The sequence below is a fragment of the Scyliorhinus canicula genome, chromosome 8, assembly GCF_902713615.1.
Source record: "Scyliorhinus canicula chromosome 8, sScyCan1.1, whole genome shotgun sequence".
Classification (NCBI taxonomy): Eukaryota; Metazoa; Chordata; class Chondrichthyes; order Carcharhiniformes; family Scyliorhinidae; genus Scyliorhinus; species Scyliorhinus canicula.
The window spans coordinates 151182007-151203277 of NC_052153.1; the positions used below are offsets into that span (position 1 = coordinate 151182007).

At 40.0% G+C, this 21271-nt stretch overlaps 1 protein-coding gene across 1 annotated transcript in view; it reads left to right on the forward strand.

Moving 5' to 3' along the window:
* tnpo1 (transportin 1) overlaps positions 1–21271 on the forward strand; it is a 212440-nt gene that overhangs the window by 181362 nt on the left and 9807 nt on the right. Inside the window, 7 exon segments of the mRNA XM_038805431.1 lie at positions 246–404; positions 490–577; positions 737–835; positions 7116–7211; positions 11616–11691; positions 12645–12744; positions 18609–18683. Of these exon segments, the coding sequence (XP_038661359.1) occupies positions 246–404; positions 490–577; positions 737–835; positions 7116–7211; positions 11616–11691; positions 12645–12744; positions 18609–18683 (693 nt within the window).

The window sequence follows — 21271 nt, forward strand, 5'->3', positions numbered from 1 at the left end:
GAATTTATAGTGCAAGAGGAGAACAGTCAGCCCATCAAGTCTGCACTGGCCCTTGGAATGAGCATCCTACTTAAACCCACGCCGCCGCCCTATTCCCGTAACCCAGTAACCCCACCAAACCTTTTGGACACTAAGGGACAAATTAGGCCAATCCACCTAACCTGCACATCTTTGGATGTATTATTGTGATCCAAGTTGTTTTGTTCTCTTGTTCTGTACTTAAGTCATTGGTTCTTCTGTTGCAGTTGCATGGTTCTCAGCCTGACCAATGTGAGGCTCCAGATAAAGACTTTATGATTGTGGCACTTGATTTACTGAGCGGTTTGGCTGAAGGTCTTGGAGGAAGTATTGAACAGCTGGTAGCACGGAGCAATATTTTATCGTTAATGTACCAGTGCATGCAGGTAAGTAAATGTTCCATTGAAGCTTTTTTTTTAAACTCCCAAAGAGAAACCAAAACTATGTTTTTTTTTCTCCCCTTAACTATAGGATAAGATGCCAGAAGTACGACAGAGTTCATTTGCCTTGTTGGGTGATTTAACAAAGGCCTGTTTTCAGCATGTGAAACCTTGTATTGGTATGCAATGTCTTCTTTATTCACTAGTCTGTTTTACTATTTGGGTAATGTGAAATTCACCACTAAGAAAATAAATTACAGGCAGCATGTTTTGTTGTATATAATGGCATATTTTTAATTGGATTTTGATTATGACTTCAACTTTGCTTCCTTTTACAGCTGATTTCATGCCAGTTCTTGGAACTAATCTGAACCCAGAGTTTATTTCTGTGTGTAACAATGCCACATGGGCAATAGGAGAGATCTCCATTCAGATGGGTTAGTATTTGATGTATATGCATCAAGCTGTGAACTTGGTAAGAAAAATACATTTCGAACTAGAGGCACTGTCAGCACAAAAAGGGGTTATTTGACCCCTTTCACCTGTGGTGATTTTTTTTTTGTTCGAGGGATTCAAAACTTCCTTGTCCTTTTTTCCCTTTAATTCTCTTTCATATGTTTGTTCCCCTTTTTCTAAAGGATATAGCGATGCTATAATGGCAAAACATTCCACGCTGTAATTGCTTTGATGCAGCTATTCTGTTCATAACCTCTTTACTCAAAGGCATTAAATTGATCCCCCCCCCACACACACACAATTGATTCTCCAGCCATAAATAGTTTTTCTGCATACGCAAGTCAAAGACAATATTTTGGGGGGGGGGGGGGGGGGGGGGAACGGACAATATTTTTTCTTGCTCTACTCTGCTGCAGAATAAACAGTTCCAATACACTAAGTCTCTCCTTACAACCAAAGATTCTCATCCTTGACAATTTAGTGAATATAGGGGCGGTAACAAAGTGGACCTGGACTATAATCCAAAAAACATGAGTGGGCTCGGGGAACCCTCAACACTGATTTTGGACTTGATGATGTCATGCATAAGGAAACCTGTTGATAATTACCTACTGCAGTCTTTCAGTTGATGAATCGGTAGTCCACGTTGACCAGCATTTGGAAGAAGCACCAAGGATAATTGGGGCACAAAGCATTCTCTGGGCTGTTGGGGCTTCATTGTCCATCGCCACTTGATGGTATCACCACGGATCAAGTTGGCTGAGTGGAAGAGGACATAGCTGTCAGACTGGTTTTCTGTCAGCTGGTGAGACAACCAGATCAAGGGAATAACCTGCTTTTCCGAATGTTCGCCAATCTACCTTCAGATTTGTCTATGAAAACAATGGAAGAAATACACAGCTCTTGTGGAGACAAGTCCCATTTTCGCTGAGGACACCAGCAATTTGTGTGCAATATCAATGTATTAATTGGGAATGGCCTTCTGCATTGTAACAATTCTGTGATATTGTGAAATTAAGAGCAAATCTTGCAGCTCTCACTTGTATCTATGCAGCAACAGAATTGTGCACCATCAGCCATGACTTATGAACCAGCACAAATCTCATTCCTCCATCACCATCAAACTAGACAACCGATGCTGGTTACTGAAGAGAATGCAGAGTAACACCAGGCATTACTAAAAATGAGGTACCAACCTGGTGAAACTAACAGACAGGACTACATGCAAATGAGACAGAGAGGACATGGTGCTATAGGTGGACAGAACTAAGCAATCCCATGACCAGTGGATCAGGTCAAAACTTTGTAACTCTGCCAGATCCATTTTTGAATGCTAGATAGCTAAGCAACTAACAGAAGGAGGAAGCTCCATGAAACTTAGTTCAGCCTGAGCTCATATTGTGAATGCAAAAGGCTAGGCTGAAGCCTTTGTTGGACTCTTCAGCCAGAAGTGCCAAATGAATCCTTCTGAGATCCACATAACATTTGCGTGTTTTCAACTAAGTCACTTCATGCCACGTGGTATCCAGAAATAACTATGTGCACTGGAATGTACTCGTACATTATAGAACCATAGAATTTACAGTACAGAAGGAGGCCATTTGGCCCATCGAGTCTGCAATGGTCCTTACAAAGAGAACCCTACTTAAGCCCATGTCTCCACACTATTCCCGTAACCCAATTACCCCTCCTAAATGTTTTGGACACTAAGGGGCAATTTAACATGGTCAATCCACCTAACCTGCACATCCTTGGAGTGGAAGGAAACTGGAGCAGCCGGAGGAAACCCACGCAGCCATGGGGGGAAAGTGCAAACTCCACACAGATAATCACCCAAGGCTGGAATTGAACCCGGGTCCCTGGAACTGAGGCAGCAGTGCTAACCACTGTGCTGCATCCTTTGGTGCAAATAGATAGTCCTCTGAAATGCTCATAGCAGGGTGGCGCAGTGGTTCGCGCTGAGGATCCGGGTTCGATCCGTGTGAGGTTTGCACATTCTCCCAGTGTCTGCGTGGGCTTCACCCCCACAACCCAAAAAAGATGTGCAGGATAGGTGAATTGGCCATGCTAAATTGCCCCTTAATTGGGTACTCTAAATTTATTTTTTAATAAGTGCTCATAGCTAAGCTGTTTCACTACAGCTACAACACGAACTTTCATCTGGCATTAGGGAAAATGGCTCAATATATCAAATCCACAAAAATGCTAATCCAACTGAATTTACTGCCAATTAACAACAGCTTGATGACTGAGTCATCAACAATAGGTGGTAAATGACACTATCAACAACTCAACTGGTGCAGCCACTTGGGAATTGTGGCTAATAGAGCAGGTCACAGCTGCACTACTAGTCTTATCGCCTGACTCCCATAGCTTCTTTACCACCTTCAAGGCACACCGGGATCAGAAGTGTGATAGTATTTTATCTAGTTCCCCGATGGGTGCATTTGGAGCTTCTCAAATTCGACACCATCCAGGACAAAAGCCCATTTGAATGGGACCCTACTCACAATGTTACATATTGATTCCTACACTTAATCGTTTAGTTGTACAGAACTTGAATATTGCTGAAAAAAGGCATGCTATCTAAGATTTTCATGCACTCATCAGGATAGCTCACAAGAAATTACCATACTGTAGAGATACGATAAAGTTGTTGTAGTCCCAGGTGACCATAGGCTGCTTTCCCCTTTGAGGGGGAGAGCTGACTGGTGGTGATTTAATGTGAGGATCACCGCACCTCAGGTGAGGGACAATATTGAGGCAGGCCTTCATGAAAAACCTTTATGAATAACCAAACTAACAGAGGACCAACAAGTTATATTGGCATGAGAAGATGGTGCTGATTAGTTGGCATGCATACTCTGGTGAGGGCATTGCCATGGAGAATGTAGCATGAAGCAGTTGTTAGCTGCCCAGATTTGTTCAAATTCAAACTGGATGGATCAACTCTGATTGATCAAGGCATTTTCCTGGTGAATGAACCATGGAATGACTATTTCCTAAGCTTTTGTTCGGGTGAGAAAAGTGGAAAATGTGCACGTTCCTTCTATCTGCAAAGGACAGGGCGCTGTTTGTGAATATCTGCGACTTCTAGCATGTATAAGTGAGCCATACTGCGGGCCTAACAATCTTAAATTGATTTTCAGTGTAATTCTTAGCACAATCAGGATTGTTTAGCAGATGCTGTCCAATGGTGGAACCACATCTAATGTCGAACACTATTTTGAGTTTTACAAGCATGGGCTGGTTGTTTGCTACAATCCACCAATTGTTGGGATTTACAGCCTATACCAGCATCACATCGGCACTGAAATTCATATACCACATTGCCCATTTATGTAATAGGCAGAACATCATTTTTGGTGATCTTTACTGCAGTCTCAGTGTCTGCTGTTTAAAGGATGACTCGCAGCAAGACTCACACGCAGCCTTCATTGGCTGGGATAATGATTGCAGCAGATACAGAGGAACACGGTTTCCTTCAATATCGCTGAGTCAAAATCTTGGAACTCCCTAACCAGAGACATTATGCAGGGGCTGGTTTAGCTCAGTTGGCTGGGCGGCTGGTTTGTGATACAGAGAGAGACCAACAGTGGGGGTTCAATTCCTGTACTGGCTGACGTTAATCGTATAGGCCCTGCCTTCTCAACCTTGCCCCTCGCCTGATGTTTCGTGATCCTCAGGTTAAATCACCACCAGTCAGCTCTTCCCCGCAAAGGGGAAAGCAGTCTGTGGTAATCTGGGACTCTGGCTACTTTACTTACTAGAAAAAAACACAAAGCATACACTGGCGTCTGGGCTCTTACTTTTATCGTGGCGCAGGTTAGCACTGCGCCGAGGACCCGGGTTTGATCCCTGCTCCAGGTCACAGTTAATGTGGAATTTGCACATTTTCCCAGTTCCTGCATGGGTCTCACCCCCACAACCCAAAATGTGCAGGTTGGTGGATTAATCGTCCATGTTAAATTGCCCCTTAATTGGGGGGAGGGGGGGGGGGGGGGAGAATTAAGCTAGAGGCATTATGGATGCACTTTCATAGAATTTACAGTGCAGAAGGAGGCCATTCGGCCCATCGAGTCTGCTCTGGCCCTTGGAAAGGGCACCCTACCCAAGCCCACACATCCACCCTATCCCAATAACCCCACCCAAACCTTTTGGACACTAAGGGCAATTTAGCAAGTCCAATCCACCAAACTGCATATCATCGGAGAGTGGGAGGAAACCGGAGCACCTGCAGGAAACACACACACACACACTGAGAACGTGCAGACTCCGCACAGACAGTGACCCAAGCCGGGAATTGAACCTGGGACCCTGGAGCTGTGAAGCAACTGTGCTATCCACTATGCTACCGTGCTTCCCACTATCACTGCAAATAGTAGCAGTTCAAGAAGGCCCATCACTGTAACCTGAAGGGGAACTAGGAATGACTTTAAATAAATTTCTGGCTTCACCTTTTTCCATGCTGGTATGTCCGAAACTGCAATACTTTTAACCTGTCTAAACCACCTGCGAGTTGGAATAAGCAGATCAGAGAGTTAAATGTATGGTTCAAAACGTGAGGGACAGATTTTGATTTATGAGGCACTGGCACCAGTACTGGGAAAGAAGGATAAAAGCAGAAAATGCTGGAAGTAGGTCAGACATCGTCTGTGGAGAGAGAAATAAAGTAAATGTTTCAGGTCAATGAACTTTAACAAATGATTTAAATACATACACTGGTGCAAAGCCAAAGAGTATGGTAATGGGGCAAGGAAAGAAATTCCTGGAGCAGTTGTGAGTGGCAGAATGATGAACAGCTAACGTCTGAAAGTTGGGGGAGAAAATAAAAACCACTAAAGCCTTGGGCTTCACTTAAACCAGTGCAACCAGTGTCTTGGTGAATTGTAAAATGAAGGCTAGAAATGGGGCTTTTGGGGGGGGGGGGGGGGGGTGGAGGTGGAGATCAGGTGAGGACAGACTTGTAAACCAAATTAGTTTTGTACTAATGGTTCAGTAGCATTGAACCATTGATCTTCACAACCTTCCTCCAGCTGGAAAAAACATTCACTAACTTCTACTCTGTTTTCTGTCACTCAACCAATTTCGTAGTCATGTTGCTACTGTCTCTTTTGTTCCATGAATTATAACTTCGCTCCCAACACTGTTATATGGCACTTCAGACAAGGCTGTTTTAGCACAGGGCTAAATCGCTGGCTTTGAAAGCAGACCAAGGCACGCCAGAAGCCTTGATACGGTTCGGATGCCTCCCGATCAGGCGCCGGAATGTGCGACTAGGGGCTTTTCGCAGTAACTTCATTGAAGCCTACTTGTGACAATAATCAATTTTCATTTCATTTCATATAGCAAATGCTTTTGAAGTCCATGTCCACGTCAACAGCATTGCCCTAACAACCCTCTCTGTTATCTCTTTAAAAAAACTCCAAAGTTAAATACCATTTTCCCTTAACCAAGCCGTGCTGTGTTACCTTAATTAATGTGCCTTTGTCCATGTGATTAAATCAGTCCTGAGTTACTGTTTCTAGAAGTTTCCCCACCACTGAAGATAAACTGACTGGCCTTGCACCCTTTTTTGAACTGATATAACTTTTGCAATTATTCTGTCTTCTGGAGCCAGCTTAAGACTAGGGAAGATTGGAAAGTTAAGGCTAAAACCTCTACTTTTCACCCTCACTCTCCTCTGTAACCTTGGATGCATCTCATCCGATCCTTTGCTTTGGCGACTTTAAATGTAGACAGCGTACCTAATATCTTCTTATCAATTTTCATTCCTTCTAGTATATTAATTACCTCTTTCACCATGGACTGGATAGCATCTTGCACCCTTGTTTATTTTTTAAAAATTCTATCTCCTCCAATGGTCACATGTAACTTAAACTTGTATACAAACCGACGTGAGGTCACTGAAATATGAAATGGACTAGAGGATCAATTATGTACTGAGTAGAATATTTTAAGTGCTCTGTTATTCTGTTGCAGCTCCTTGCTGTATTTTGTGACTTTATTTTGAAAACGCACTATTTTGTGCTTTGGCTGTACTGTAATTGAAAAATATATAATTTTTCCTTCACTTTCTCCCGAGGCAGTGCGGGGGAGGAGGAATGAAGTAAACTTCCTTCCAATTTTTCATTTCTAAGTGCATTTTGTGCTTGCGCCTGATTTCACAGAAGAAGTATGTAACATTTTAAAACGGAATGAGTGAAGAACTGCCTTTAGTTGGTTAAACTCTTCACTCCGCTAATTTTATTTTTTCACTAGGGATTGAAATGCAGCCTTATGTGCCAATGGTCTTGCACCAGCTGGTGGATATCATTAATAGACCTAATACACCAAAAACATTACTGGAAAATACAGGTAACTCAAATGGTGATTTTGTAGGATATTGAATTTGTTGAGTATTGTTCTGATTAGGAATGTTTGAAATATATCTGAAATGTCTAAGATTTCATTATTTTCATTGCATAAGTAATGATGTGCATTGGCTATTGACAGGACATTGTTGACAATAGGTACTTTATAAAGCACCTATTCAGAATTATTTCTATCACATTGTTGATTCTAGCTTTTAGGTCCGGCTACTGGTCCTAGTGAACTATTAAAAAAGGGATGGTAGTTCTACATGTTGGGGTTGTCCTCTCTGGAGACTCTTGGTATCCACAAAATAATTTCTGCTCTTCTCTGTATTCAATTTGTAGTGGAATGAATCTTTACACGCCTTAAATTTAGAACAAACTTACAATATTGGATGATGAAAATTACCAAACTTTTCAATATCAAAGATGGGCATTTTGTGTAAATGTTTGGCTTACAAAAGTTAGTCTTAAAGTGAAATTTGGTAAAATAGAAATACAGTGGACTACCATTGCATTATTTTGAGACTTGTAAGTGCGTGATAATTGGAACAAGCTTGCCAATTTAATGTCAGATGCATGGTCTGATGATTTACTTGAAAGGCAATAAAAATTAAGAACTAAGCAAATTTATTTAATGTTAAAAATGGACCTATTAGAACGGTTAGAAAAGGCACATGTCAAGAGCATAACTACTTTTTTGAATGAGTGTAAGTGTAGCAACATGAAGCTCAATACAATCCAGGATAAAACAACCCATGTGATCATCAGCCTATCGACCTCCTTAAACATTCACTCCCTCCATCACTGGTGCACAGTTCTAAGTGTGTACTATCTACAAGGTGCACCGCAATAATTTGCTGAGCCGCCTTCAGCAACTACAACCTCTACCATCTAGAAGGACAAGAGCAGGTGGAATTACGCCGCCGCCCCCCCCCCCTTCCCCAAACACACTGCAGGTATACGTATACCACATGGTCTAGTGGTTCAGGAAGACAGCTCACCACCACCACCTCATGGACAGTTAATCAACAACAAATGCTAGCACTGCCAGGGATGCTCACATCCCAGAATGAAAAATAAAATTATAATATTTTTTCTGACATGGACATTAAAATGTGCAATTGGAGTGCTAGAATGGAATTTACTCAAAGAATCCTGTGGGTTCTTCAGTGTGTTCCATCTCTCTCCCCACCCCCACCCCAAGTAAAATTATGCAAAAATATTGTTTGTCTAGATATAACTGATCGCCCAGAATACTGCAGTAGCATTGTCAGATTATCTATTTTGGTTCTGCCTCCTCCAAACATTTCAGAACTCCTAGGCTGGGTCATTTCATGCTCTTATTCTGGTCAGCAACTTAGTCTCACTGAAGCATCCTTATGCACTCAATTTTATCAGATTTTATTTTGTACGTTATGTATGTATTTATTAAATTAATCTGTATTAAATGTAATTAGCACATCTATCTCAGTGTTTAAAGTATTCCATAGTTAAACCAATATTTTTTTAAAAACTTATTTTGTGTAGCATTTTTCATGACATCCGGACAAGTGCCAAATTACTTTACAGCAATTAAATGGCTCTGAAGTGTAGTTACTGCTGTAATTTAATTAATACATTTGCACTTGTTTTGTACAGAACTTGCATCTGACATGGAGTTCATTTGACTCCTTTAGAAAATATCTTTTGGCAGCTTCTTTGATGGTTAATGAATACCTAGAATAAGGACATCTATGTTCATAAGCTTGTTCCTGTTTCTCATGATTTAAGTACTATTTAGGTTCTTCAAATGTAAATGCAGATGTGCAGTGAGACACGGCACAGCAGCAATAAATGTGACCAAAATATTGCACGTTTAATGAAGGATAACTGATCAACTGTCCCTTTTTCTAAATATGCTATATTGCGCCCAGGTTGAATAATTATTTCCCAAAACATTTTATGTAAACGTCTTGTGTTAATGTAAAAATGAAACTTTGTGTTTCTTTAGTTTGTGAAATGTAGCAACACTTGCCTCTTGTGTGTCTTACTTAAGTTGACAGTGCTTTCTTCCATTCTAAATTCCCAGAATTCTAAAGCACGCATAAAACACAACTGCTAGTTGGTCCTTGTTCTTGATGTGGTTTTAAAATATTGTCACATGCTTTGGCAGTCTGGTTTCTTGGCTATTGTTTTTTTCCTAGACACATCTGCTTTTTGTAAAACAAAAACATTACAGATGCTGGAAATCTGAAAGAGAAAATGCTGTAAATACTCGGCAGGGCAGACCACATCTGTGGAAAAAGAAACCAGGTTGATGTTTCAGGCCAACCTCTTAAGTTAAGAACCTCTTAACTTTTTATACTTCTGGTGTAAGGACATCAACTTGAAATGTTAACTCTGATTTTCTCTTCATAAATGTTGCCTGACCTGCTAAGTATTTCCAATATTTTGGGTTTTTCCAACTGCGATTCACAATCTATCCCTGAAAGACTGAATCTAATTCAAAGCATTTTTCCTGATAAATAAGATTATAAAATTTTAAGCATTTTCTCAGGAGTCTTGAGTGAGGTGTTGCAATAAAAAAATCAGTTTCCAAAATTAACGAGATCGTTGGCATTTTTAGTAATTTGGTTGCAAAGTGAAATAACAGTGGATTTCTCAGATGGGGTCCGCTGGCAACGCACCAATGCCTGCTGGTTTCCCGACGGCATGGGGTGGCCACAATGGGAAACCCGAGTGGCCGGCTGTGGGAACAAAGGATCTCGCTGTCAGCGAGGGCATGCCGTGCTGGAAAACACGGCTGGTGGACCTGAGAATCCTGCCCCAGTTTTCGGCTGAATGCAGTGTTATTCAGATTGCAAATATATTTTGTATTCAACTTGCATGTTACACAAATGTGCAAGAAATTTTGTATCAATTGGCATACTTGTACAGTTTGATCAGTATATCCTACACTGAACTTTATTTTTGAATGAACATTCATCTGCTTTTCTGCATGTCTCATCAGATTGTTCATGAATGCTTGTTTTAATGAGAATGTTGCATAGTTTGTGTCTCTTGAACATAGGTTTCCCTCCTCTGCTTTATATGAATCTGCTGGATTTTTGTAACGTCCTTGTAGTTAGCTTGGAGTAATCCTTAAACCATTACTTTTTCTTTCTGAATGATAACCTTTTGTGAGTTTAAAGAGGAACACTTCTAAAACACTTGGTTCATTTTCATGTTTTACATTAGTCTGACTTTTGGAATTATTTAAGTGGATATTACAAAGACTTTTGAAAATTTTTATTTTCAAATGTTTTTTCCACTTTAAAGAAAATATTCTTTCTACCAGGCAGCACAATGGCCCAGTTGTTAGCACTGCTGTCTATGGCGCTGAGGACCCGGGCTCAATCCTGGCCCTAGATCACTGTCTGTGTGGAGTTTGCACATTCTCACTGTGCCTGCGTGGGTTTCACCCCCACAACCCAAAGATGTGCAGGTTAGGTGGATTGACCATGCTAAATTGCCCCTTAATTGGAAAAAATTATAATTGGGTACTCAAAAAAATTCTTTCTACCATCAGTATTAACAATAGATTTTATTGTAGTCTGTACAGCTGTTTTGAAAGTTTCAAAACTCAATCCTTTTTATTCATGGCTCTCGACTTTAAAATAATCCTTATTAGTTACTAACCCATTATAGGAAACACTAATTGTGATTGTAACTTCTGATTACAGATAAAATAGCATTTTACTTTAATCAAAGTTTAATATTATACACTCATACATTGCTATTTAAACAACAGTAAATGCTTTTGCATTTTCCCTACTTCTCTCAAAATGAGTACTGTGGCAAGTTTTTTTGTGGCGGACCGTTATACTGTCACTTTTACATTAACAGTGATTTTGCATATGGGGTTAATATAAAAGTAACAGTATAGTGCAGGAGGCTAATGAATACATAGAGGCCCTTTTTAGGAATCTGTTTCATACTGGTTTGGTTTTTCAAAATGCAGTATAACTGCAGCTTTATAGAGAAGAGAGCGTTGAAATTTGACAGTAATATTAAAAGATTTTTTTTCCTGAATGATAAACGGTGTAATTTGCATCTGTTGAAAGAAGTCTATTGCCAAAACAGTTCAGCATTCAGTTGGAAGGGCTAGTTTAAGATTCAGGTGTGCTTTGCAAGTGTTCCCTCTTTTGACGTACTTTTGTTTTATTTTTTTGAAGATTGCACCATAACTTCTGCCTCCCTTCAATGGGTGGTAGTTAATCTAATAATCAACACAAAAAGATGATCTTAATTTTGTTATCATACACAGATTCTGTTGATTTCTGTTTCTGAGTTATTTGTTGTTTTTTCTTTATTTTTCTCCTCCCCCTCATTTGCTCATGTCTTGGTTGGCGTTTGGTGGTGTATAACCGTGATTGCGTTACCGTAGCAATAACAATTGGTCGTCTTGGTTACGTTTGTCCTCAAGAGGTGGCCCCCATGCTACAGCAGTTTATAAGACCCTGGTGTGTATTATTCAATCTTTATTTAATTCATTTTCCTCTTCACTCTTTCTCTATCTCTTTCTCACTTATAGCAATAGTTTTCAGTTGATTGCAAATTCACAATCCTTAACCATTGCCAACCATGTGACTAATCTTGTCCTATCAGGTTTGTGATTTTTTAGTAGCACCGTTATGTGTGTATTTTTATTTTATGTTGTGGCTAACAACTAACTGATGCATGGGATAAGATTGTCACATGCTTGCAGTATTGAGAAGCTTGATTATGAATGTAAAAGTATTAAATAAATTTTCATCAGAATGATAAATTGCATGCAGAAATCTTTTTTAAAGTAATAAAAATACAGAATTTAATTTGGCTATGAGAAATATGTTCTGAAACTATTAACTTTTAAGGTCAAACACTTTGCTTGCAAACTGTGGAAGTCTATTGTATTCAGCTTGTATGAATACCAGCTTGTGTTCCACCTTGTCTTATATTCAGTCATTTGTCTTTCACATGCTGCTTTTTAAAACTGAACGGCTAAATTAAATCTTGTAGTACTGAAAAAACTTGAGTTCTGCAAAGGATGACATTGTTGAAATGATGGGTTAACCGAAGTACTCTTTTTAAAATGGTCTTCATTATGAAGTGTTTGATGGAATAATTATGTCACACAGAACACAACCTTAGTCCTAATAATGTCACATAATTTTGAGTTTGAGAGTGAATATTTAAATATTTGATTATACATTGATTTCATGAAAAGGGAAACAGTTGCACCTATCTTGTAGAACTGAAAACATTGTAATATCAGTCATTTATTGTTCATAGAGGGCACTCAAGCAGCTAAATTAACTGCACCATATATTCCATTAAATACTATAAGTAGATTTGTGTGCAGTTCTTTAGTGCGTTAAAACCAGTCTACATAACCCCTGTTTATACATGAACTTTTTTTAACACTATTGAACAGGTGTACTTCCCTGCGAAACATAAGGGATAATGAAGAAAAAGATTCTGCTTTCCGTGGCATTTGCAGTATGATTGGTGTCAATCCAGGAGGAGTTGTGCAGGTGATAAATTGAGACCGGTTGATTCGCTAGCGTTTTAATAATGATAGAGTGATTAAAAATAAGAGTCAAAAACGTCATTTATATTTGATTTCCTGAAATGTGATTTTTTTTTTTTGTTGACAAAAGCAAGTGGAATGCTGCCTAAATTTTTCAGAATAAACAACAGCATAGAGACAACGTAATAAAATTTATGAACATTTAAAGTTTTCAATATAGTTTGCAGCAGTTTCTAGAATATTTCATTAAAGTTGTTTGACATTGTTTTGTGTCTTTTGGTTTCGGCATCAAGTCTTGTCTGTATCTATTTTTACTTCTGTTTGTACAGAAGGTATGTGACTGGCAGCCTAGCATGTCCAGGGACCATCACCCAGTGTTTGGGTTCTTATTGGCTTGATACTAAACAAGATTGTTCTTTTCATTCAAGACCTTTGAAGAAAAATATTAAAAGAGGAGGGAGAGTAACATTGTCTTAATTTTAGGATGTGGAGATGCCGGCGTTGGACTGGGGTGAGCACAGTAAGAAGTCTTGCAACACCAGGTTAAAGTCCAACATGTTTGTTTCAAACACTAGCTTTCGGAGCACTGCGCCTTCCTCAGGTAGTCATTAACCCATTCATCTGAGGAAGGAGCAGTGCTAGTGTTTGAAACAATCATGTTGGATTTTAACCTGGTGTTGTAAGACTTCTTAATTTTAGGAAAATGCAAGTTGAAATTTTTTAGTCAGTTTTGAGACAGTGGCTGCATAGAATTACAACAAACCGTTTGTCAGTTTTTCACTGGCATTTAGCTTGGTGCAGGTAGTCATTAACCCATCCAATCCAAGGTAAGTGAAAATCTAAATATGCTGCCCTAGTGAGCAGAAAAGAACACTGAATCTGATCAAATTAAGTGCTCTCCTACAGTAATGTTGAGAAAGTTTGTGAAACAACTGGACAAAATGGCATTCCAAGATGGAACTTCACTGGTTGCACAAAATGGAAAATGAAGTATACGTTCTTCGACACTTCAGGGTTACTGATAACCAAGGTATAACCCAAACCATAGGCAGAAGTGTCCAGAAAAACAAAAGGACTGCATGGAAAGAGCCACAGACGAACTACCTTCAATACAACAGGAAACTCAATGTAACTGCACAGCACAGCAGGGTACCCAAATATATTGTGGTCTGAAATGATCAGAACACAACTGGGTTCCAGCTCCCAATGAGGACCTTTTTATCGCTATCAACATATTACTGAGTCTGGTAAGTGATCCAAATTAGACTATCATCTGTGTTTTCTGATTACAAAATGTAATGTCAGCATAATACTCAGTCTTCTAATGTACATGACAGTATTATTTGGCAAGATCTTTTCTTACTGAAATGTACATCCATAATTATTTGCCTTGCTTGCAATAAATGTGAAAAGCTGCTTTCAGCAAACTTATTACTTAAATAGTTGTAGTTAATGTAGTGTCAAAAGTTGAGTACTGAATGCTATATTCTGTTTCCACAGATAACTTATCAGCATTTCCAAGAAAAGTGCATTTGATGTTGACATCGTCCTTTCATGCCTGCGAAACCTAGAGTTGGATCTATGGTTATGACTACAGTGAAACAGGAGAGGAAGAATCAGAAGTCGCAGCTTTCAGGGCAGCACGGGGGCACAATGGTTAGCACTGCTGCCTTAATGGTACCAAGGACCCGGGTTCGATCCCGGCACAGGGTCACTGTCCGTGTGGACTTTGCACATTCTCCCCTTGTCTGTGTGGGTCTCACCCCCACAACCGAATGATGTGCAGGATAGATGGATTGGCTGTATTAAATTGCCCCTTAATTGGAGGGGGAAAAATTTAAAGAAAAAAAGAAGTCACCGCTTTCCCTGGATTGCAAACTGTAAAATCTTGTACAAACGACAACACTGGATGTGAAGATGTTAGAGTTGGATTGGGGTGGGCACAGTCATAAGTTACAACAACAGGTTAAAGTCCAGGTTTGTTGTGAATCACTAGCTTTCGGAGCACATCTCCTTCATCAGTTGAGCCTAGGACCATCCATCAATAAAATTTGAGTTTAAGAGGAGGAATGGCATTTCCAAGGTATGTCACAACCCTAACTGCGGTCATTGGCCACAGCCTCGCAATCCTGGAGAGCTAGGTGCTCCGAAATTCAACAGTTTCAATACGCAAGCTGCATTTGAAGACTCGGCATATGCTGACTTAGAGCCTCCCTGTTCATGTTTGCAACATCAAAAAAGGGCCTGGATGAATTTCAACCCATTAGGTTTCATTGCATGTAACAAGTAATTCCATTTTTAAAATGCACATTGTTGCAGGACCACGAATTAATATAAAAGTTCAATATTATCAAAGTAGATTTGTAACATGTCAGAAGTGTTGCACCAAAATCTTTTTTAAATTCTTGGGTTGTTGGCTTCATGGAGATGGTCAAGATATATTGCTCATCTTTATTTGCCATTGAGGTGTTGGTGGGCAGTATTGAACCACTGCAGTCTGTGATAAAGATGCTCCCATAAAACTGCTCAATGCTGACCCAGTAATAATACAGGACCAGTGATGTATGTTCAGATCAGGGTGATATGCAAATTTGGAGGTGATAATGTCCCCATGCAACTGTTGCTTTTGTGTTTCTCAGTGGTGGAGGTTACACTTTGGGAGGTGCTGTTGAAGAAGCTCTGGCAAAGTGCTACAGTAGACCTCGTAGATTGGACACCAGCAACATAGCATTAAGGTCATTGAACTAGTAAACCAAAGACCCAGGTCAATGTTCTTGGGACACAGGTTCAAATACTATCACGACAAATTCAATGAATAAAATCTGGAATTCAAATTCTTAGTAATGGTGACCATGAAACTATCATTAATTGTTGTAAAGACCCATCTGGTTCACCAATGTCCTTTTAGGGAAGGAAATGTCATCCTTGCTTGATCTGGCATGCATGCACCAAATCCACAGCAATGTGGTTGGTTGACTCTTAACTGTCCTCTGAAATGGCCAGCAAGGCATTCAGTTCAAGGGCAATTAGGGACAGCAAATGCTGACCTTGCCAGTGTCACCCATATCCCATGAAATAATACATTTTTGAGAAAGTTATGGAGGTGGTTGTTGCTTGGTCTGGTGGATGAAGTGTCAATCACATGGGCTGGTTTATCCGAGACGACGTTGAGTTTCTGGACTGATGTTTCAACTATATCAATCCAGGGCAAGTTGTCATCAGTGTATATGTGGGAACCTACACTGCTTTAGATGATGTTGCCAAGTGGAAGCATGTACAACAGAAATGGGAGAGGGCCAAGGATTATTGTTGTTGACTGTTCCTCGATTTGAGGCTCCTGTCTAGTCAGGGTCACTGTTTTATGGTATGGGTCTTCATGACTGGCTGCTTCTAGACACACTGAACTTTGTGCACATGGGACAGGATGCCCTACCACTTAGTGGGATCTGGAGTGCAGCCGTTGCTTCCTTTTCTTCTCTGCCACTGCTCTGTCTCATCGTTAAGACATTTTGACTCAAAGCCATTGCAATTTTGAACACTTGAAGCAAGCTTCTCCCAGTAATTAATGCCAATGCTGCTGCACTTTAAGGAGAGCTTCAGAGTGTCTTTGAAATGTTTTCTATGACCTCCCCTGGAACATTGACCATTTGAGAGTTCAGAAACAGGATCTGTCAGAGGAATCACTTTTCAGTCATCTGGATACAGTACCCTGTCCATCAGGCAGACGGTACAGAAGTCTGAAGACGCACACATCCAGACATAGGAACAACTTCTTCCCCACAGCTACAAGACTCCTCAACGACACTCCCTTGGACTGATCTGTTCCATGTAAAAACACTAATCACGACGCCCAATGTTGCTCTTGCTCATGTATTTACTTTGTTTGGCCCCTTGTTCCGCACTGTAGCCAATCACTGTTTGATGATGTACCATTTGTCAATGTACTCGGTGGATTATTCTTTTTGTCTACTATGTACGTACTGTGTACGTTCCCTTGGCCGCAGAAAAATACTTTTCACTGTACTTCAGTACATGTGACAAATCAAATCAAAATCAAAAATTGACTTGCAGGAATTTTGCCTGGGTGCTTCAGGAAAGATGCTAGCATTCGACGGTCCTCCCTTTGCGTCAGGAGGTCGAGGCATTTTTGACAGAATTGTTTCTTGTGTGACGCTGATACCCAGTCCAGGTCTCTGCAGTATAGGAGTTTGGTGATGACAACTTCAGTGTACACCCGGAATTTTGTTGATTTCCAGAGGTCTTTGTTGTCAAGCCTTTGCAATTATTCCTCAGGCTCAGAATAGATATGGAATGTAATCAGTTGAGGGCACTCTCACGCAGATGGATGACAGTGGAGAGGCATTGGAGGAGGATAGTGTTGTGAACTGTGCCAAAGGCTGTAGGTACATTGAGAAGGGCTTCCCAAAATTTCAATAGATGTAGATGCAATCCAGTTAGACGAGGAATTTTATCCTCCAAGTTTGTCTAGCTTATCAATAATGTTCCACTTTCTATCCTGAATTTTTCTTGAGTCATGTCCACCATGTTAATTTCCCCAAATAAATACTGAGGCAAAGTAAATATTATTTATGTCATTTTAATGTAATTGTCTGTTTGTTGATCATGTATCCCTACTTGGTCTTATCCATATCCTGATTTTGCTTTTGTTGTTTGTGTTTCTATAGAATATGATTTATCTCCCTTGATAATTTAATTGTGTTGTTCCACTTTGCCTTTAATTGGTTTTCTTTAAATCATTTCATATCCTCTTTTATTTCTCCCCCTTTGTGGCTCTTTACTCAGTGTATTCCTTCTCAATTTTACCCTGATACATCGATGGTGTGCCACTGACTGGCTCTTGGTTTTTAGTGGTAAATATTCCGTAACTTAAATATTTCTCTCTCCTGTACCGTTTTCCATGTTTATCAGAAATTTGTTTTCGAGTGTGCTTTCTTCTCATTTTCCAAAATTGGCCTTTTTCCAATTTATTAAGTTTGTTTTAAGTATGTCCATATGATTATTTATCTGAACTTTCTTATATTGTGATCATTTGCCTGGTGTATCTTTACATGCCTCTTATGTTAGGTGGCTGGTTTAGTTGGATGAAACTGAAAATTATATGCAAATAGTATAAATCAGTAATTGGTATACTTGTGGTTCATGTTCATTATTGAGATAAATCCATTTGGGACAATGGGAGTTAACACTGAAAATACGTTTTAGTGCCTGAAGTAATACTTTCTGAAAATAAATAATTTGTTGTTAAAATTGCAAAACTTCAAAATGATGCCCAGTACGAAGCACGAACCAGTATGAATACAGGTTCTATTTATTGGTAAGGAAGGAACAAGGTTAAATTGTGATTTACGTGCTGTGCATCTGCAAACTGATTTGGTTCCTGATTTTGTTTTGTTTCTAACCTAATGAATATCTAACTAAATCCTGTTTCAAATGTGGAGTGAAAAGGGAGCTAACGTTTCGAGCCTGGATGACATGACTCCTTGTCAAAGCAATCCAGACTTGAAACATTTAGCTCCCTTCTCTCTCCACAGATGCTGTCAGACCTGCAGTATTTTCAGCTTTAGTTTCAGATTCCAGCATCCACAGTAATTGCTTTTATCTACCTGTTTCAAATGTGCTTTGATTTTTTTTCAGGTCTGGCAGTAACATCAATGTTGTTAACTTAGTGTTGAGCTATCTAAATGTTAACTTATTTTTAAGTGAATAATTGTTGGACAAGAAATTGAACACTGATCTCCAGAGAGCTGTTTGATTTATATTAGCATCTCTATTTCCACTTCATGCAAAAACGCTTGCTTTTTTAAAGCATGTTATATCAGAATTATTCAAATGTGTTTTTTCTTCCAGGACTTCATTTTTTTCTGTGATGCAGTTGCCTCTTGGATTAGTCCAAAAGATGACCTTCGAGATATGTTCTACAAGGTAACGGGTTTCTTTGTTTTGTCCCTGGAAATTGCTTGTTTTGGTTCCTTTAGAGTGAGAATAAAAACAGGAACGATAAACTTTTCATTTTTTCTAAATATCTGGCATTATTTGATGTCTACAAATTGACATTTGTTTTATTTCAATGTACAAGAATTTTGAAATTTGCTCTGGAGAAATTGCATATTTTTTTTAAGGTTTCCTCATTGGATTAAAAATCTGTTGTGACAACAGGTTTTTCAGCTAGGGGAGTTTACCTTAAAAGATTGTAGATTCAGCCAAGATGGTCTTTGACATACTCCGTGTAAGCCAGTTGGACCATGCCACCAACATTTAAATGGCACCAGTTGAGTAATCTTGTTTGTGACACTTCATCAGTTAATAAATATTTTCTGTGGAGTTGCCAGGTTTCTAAAAATATTAATTTTTGGTGCAGCGGTTTCTACAGCAGTGATCTTGTTTTTTTTTTTTAATTATCTGTGAAATGTGGAGTTTTCTTGCAAAGGAAACCTATGGAGTTTTTTGTGCAGTGACCCTTTTAAGACCAAAGTAGCCTGGGGAGTGTTCTGAAATGGGTTAATTGTTTTTTTGATTATACATCATTTTGTTTCAAGTAGATTCCACGTGATTGAAGGTTGCCATGAGGGTATGAACAGTTTAAAAAAACAAAAGCTAGGGCAGCACGGTGGCCTAGTGGTTAGCACAACCGCCTCACGGCGCTGAGGTCCCAGGTTCGATCCCGGCTCTGGGTCACTGTCTGTGTGGAGTTTGCACATTCTCCCCGTGTCTGCGTGGGTTTCGCCCCCACAACCCAAAAATGTGCAGAGTAGGTGGATTGGCCATGCTAAATTGCCCCTTAATTGGAAAAAATAATTGGGTAATCTAAATTTAAAAAAAAAAACAAAAAAAAAAACAAAAGCTAAATGGAAAGCTAATTGCAGTGAGATTGGTGTTTTCTATTTGGTAGCTCAGAATGCATTACGAATTCATGCAAAGAGGAAATCTGCAAGATTCTCTGAATGGAACAGTTTTGTTTGGCAGTCTTTGAACAGAACCTGATGCTGAAGCAGGTGTCTGAAAATAGGAAGACATACTGTGCGTTATCCAGTTGGAAAGAGCAGAGAGCTGAAGAATGCAAGGTCTAAGGGATTATGAATTGAACTAGACCCCTTGCTACTGTTTGTGTTGTCAGCCCACCAGACTGTTCATAGGGGTTAGTGAACGGCGTCTCTGGGGATTCTGTGCCAACAGGACTGCGGTGACCTGAGTGAGAAAGGGTTTATGGGGTCGGTGTTGATCAGGTAATCAGGTGGAATACCATTGCTGGTTAATGCGACTTGAGAGCAAAAGCAATTGAGTGGGAATTCAAAGGCCTTAAAAAACACAGGCCGGGTTGGAAACACTGCAAAACTGCACGGCGTTCTACATTTGTGTGAGGAACAATATCCTGGGGGGCAGATTTGCTAGTGCTACAAGGGAGGGTTTAAAGAGGTGGGATCCTCAACAGCAAAGAAGCAAATGAGGGGCTAAAAGGAGATGCAGTAGTCAGCAACCTGAATAGACATGCTAGACAGGAGCACGGCAGGGAGCTGGGCAAACCTGTTGGATTAAATTGCATCTATTTCAATACAAGATGGCAGACAGGTAAGGCTGATGACCTCAGGGATGGATAGGTGAATGGAACTGGGATATTATAGCTATAACTGAAAGATGGCTAAGGGGGGACAGGACTGGCAGCTTTATGTTCCAGGGTTCAGATGCTGTAGGCAGAACAGAGGTGGAGGAAAGAGAGGGGGGGAAGTTGCATTTTTGATTAGGGGGAGCATCACGGCAGTAGTCAGAAATTAAATAACTGAGGGATCATCCAGTGAGGCTTTGTGGGTGGAACTAAGAAATAAGATGTGGGTGGTGACCTTATTGGGGTTATACTGTCGGCCCCCAAATAGTCAATGGGAATTAGAAGAACAAATGTGCACGGAGATTGGGGAGACTTGCAGGAGTCATAGGGTTGTCAGAGTAGGGGATTTTAAATTTCCTATCATAGACTGGACTGAAATGAAAATGAAATGAAAATTGCTTATTGTCACAAGTAGGCTTCAAATGAAGTTACTGTGAAAAGCCCCTAGTCGCCACATTCCGGCGCCTATTCAGAAAGGCTGGTATGGGAATTGACTGGTGCTGCTGTCCTGCCTTGGTCTGCTTTAAAAGCCAGCTCTTTAGCCCTGTGCTAGTAGTGTTAAGAGCTTATATGGGGTGGAGTGTGTTCAGGAAAGTTTCCTCAGGCAGTATGTGGAGGGTTCTACTCTGGAAAGTGCAAAACTTGACCTCTTGGGAAATAGGGCAGGGCAAGTGACTGAGATGATGATGGGGGACCACTTTGGGACCAGTGACCATAGTTCTATTAGTTATAAAATAATTATGGGAAGGGGCAAAACTGGTCCACAGGTGCAAGTTCTAAATTAGGGCAAGGCCCCAATTTGATGGAATTAGTCCGGTGTGAAAGGATTGATTGGAGTAGCTTGTTTGAGGGCAAAAGGACCTCTGGCAAGTGGGAGGTCTTTAAAAATGAAATAGCTGGAGTTCAGAGT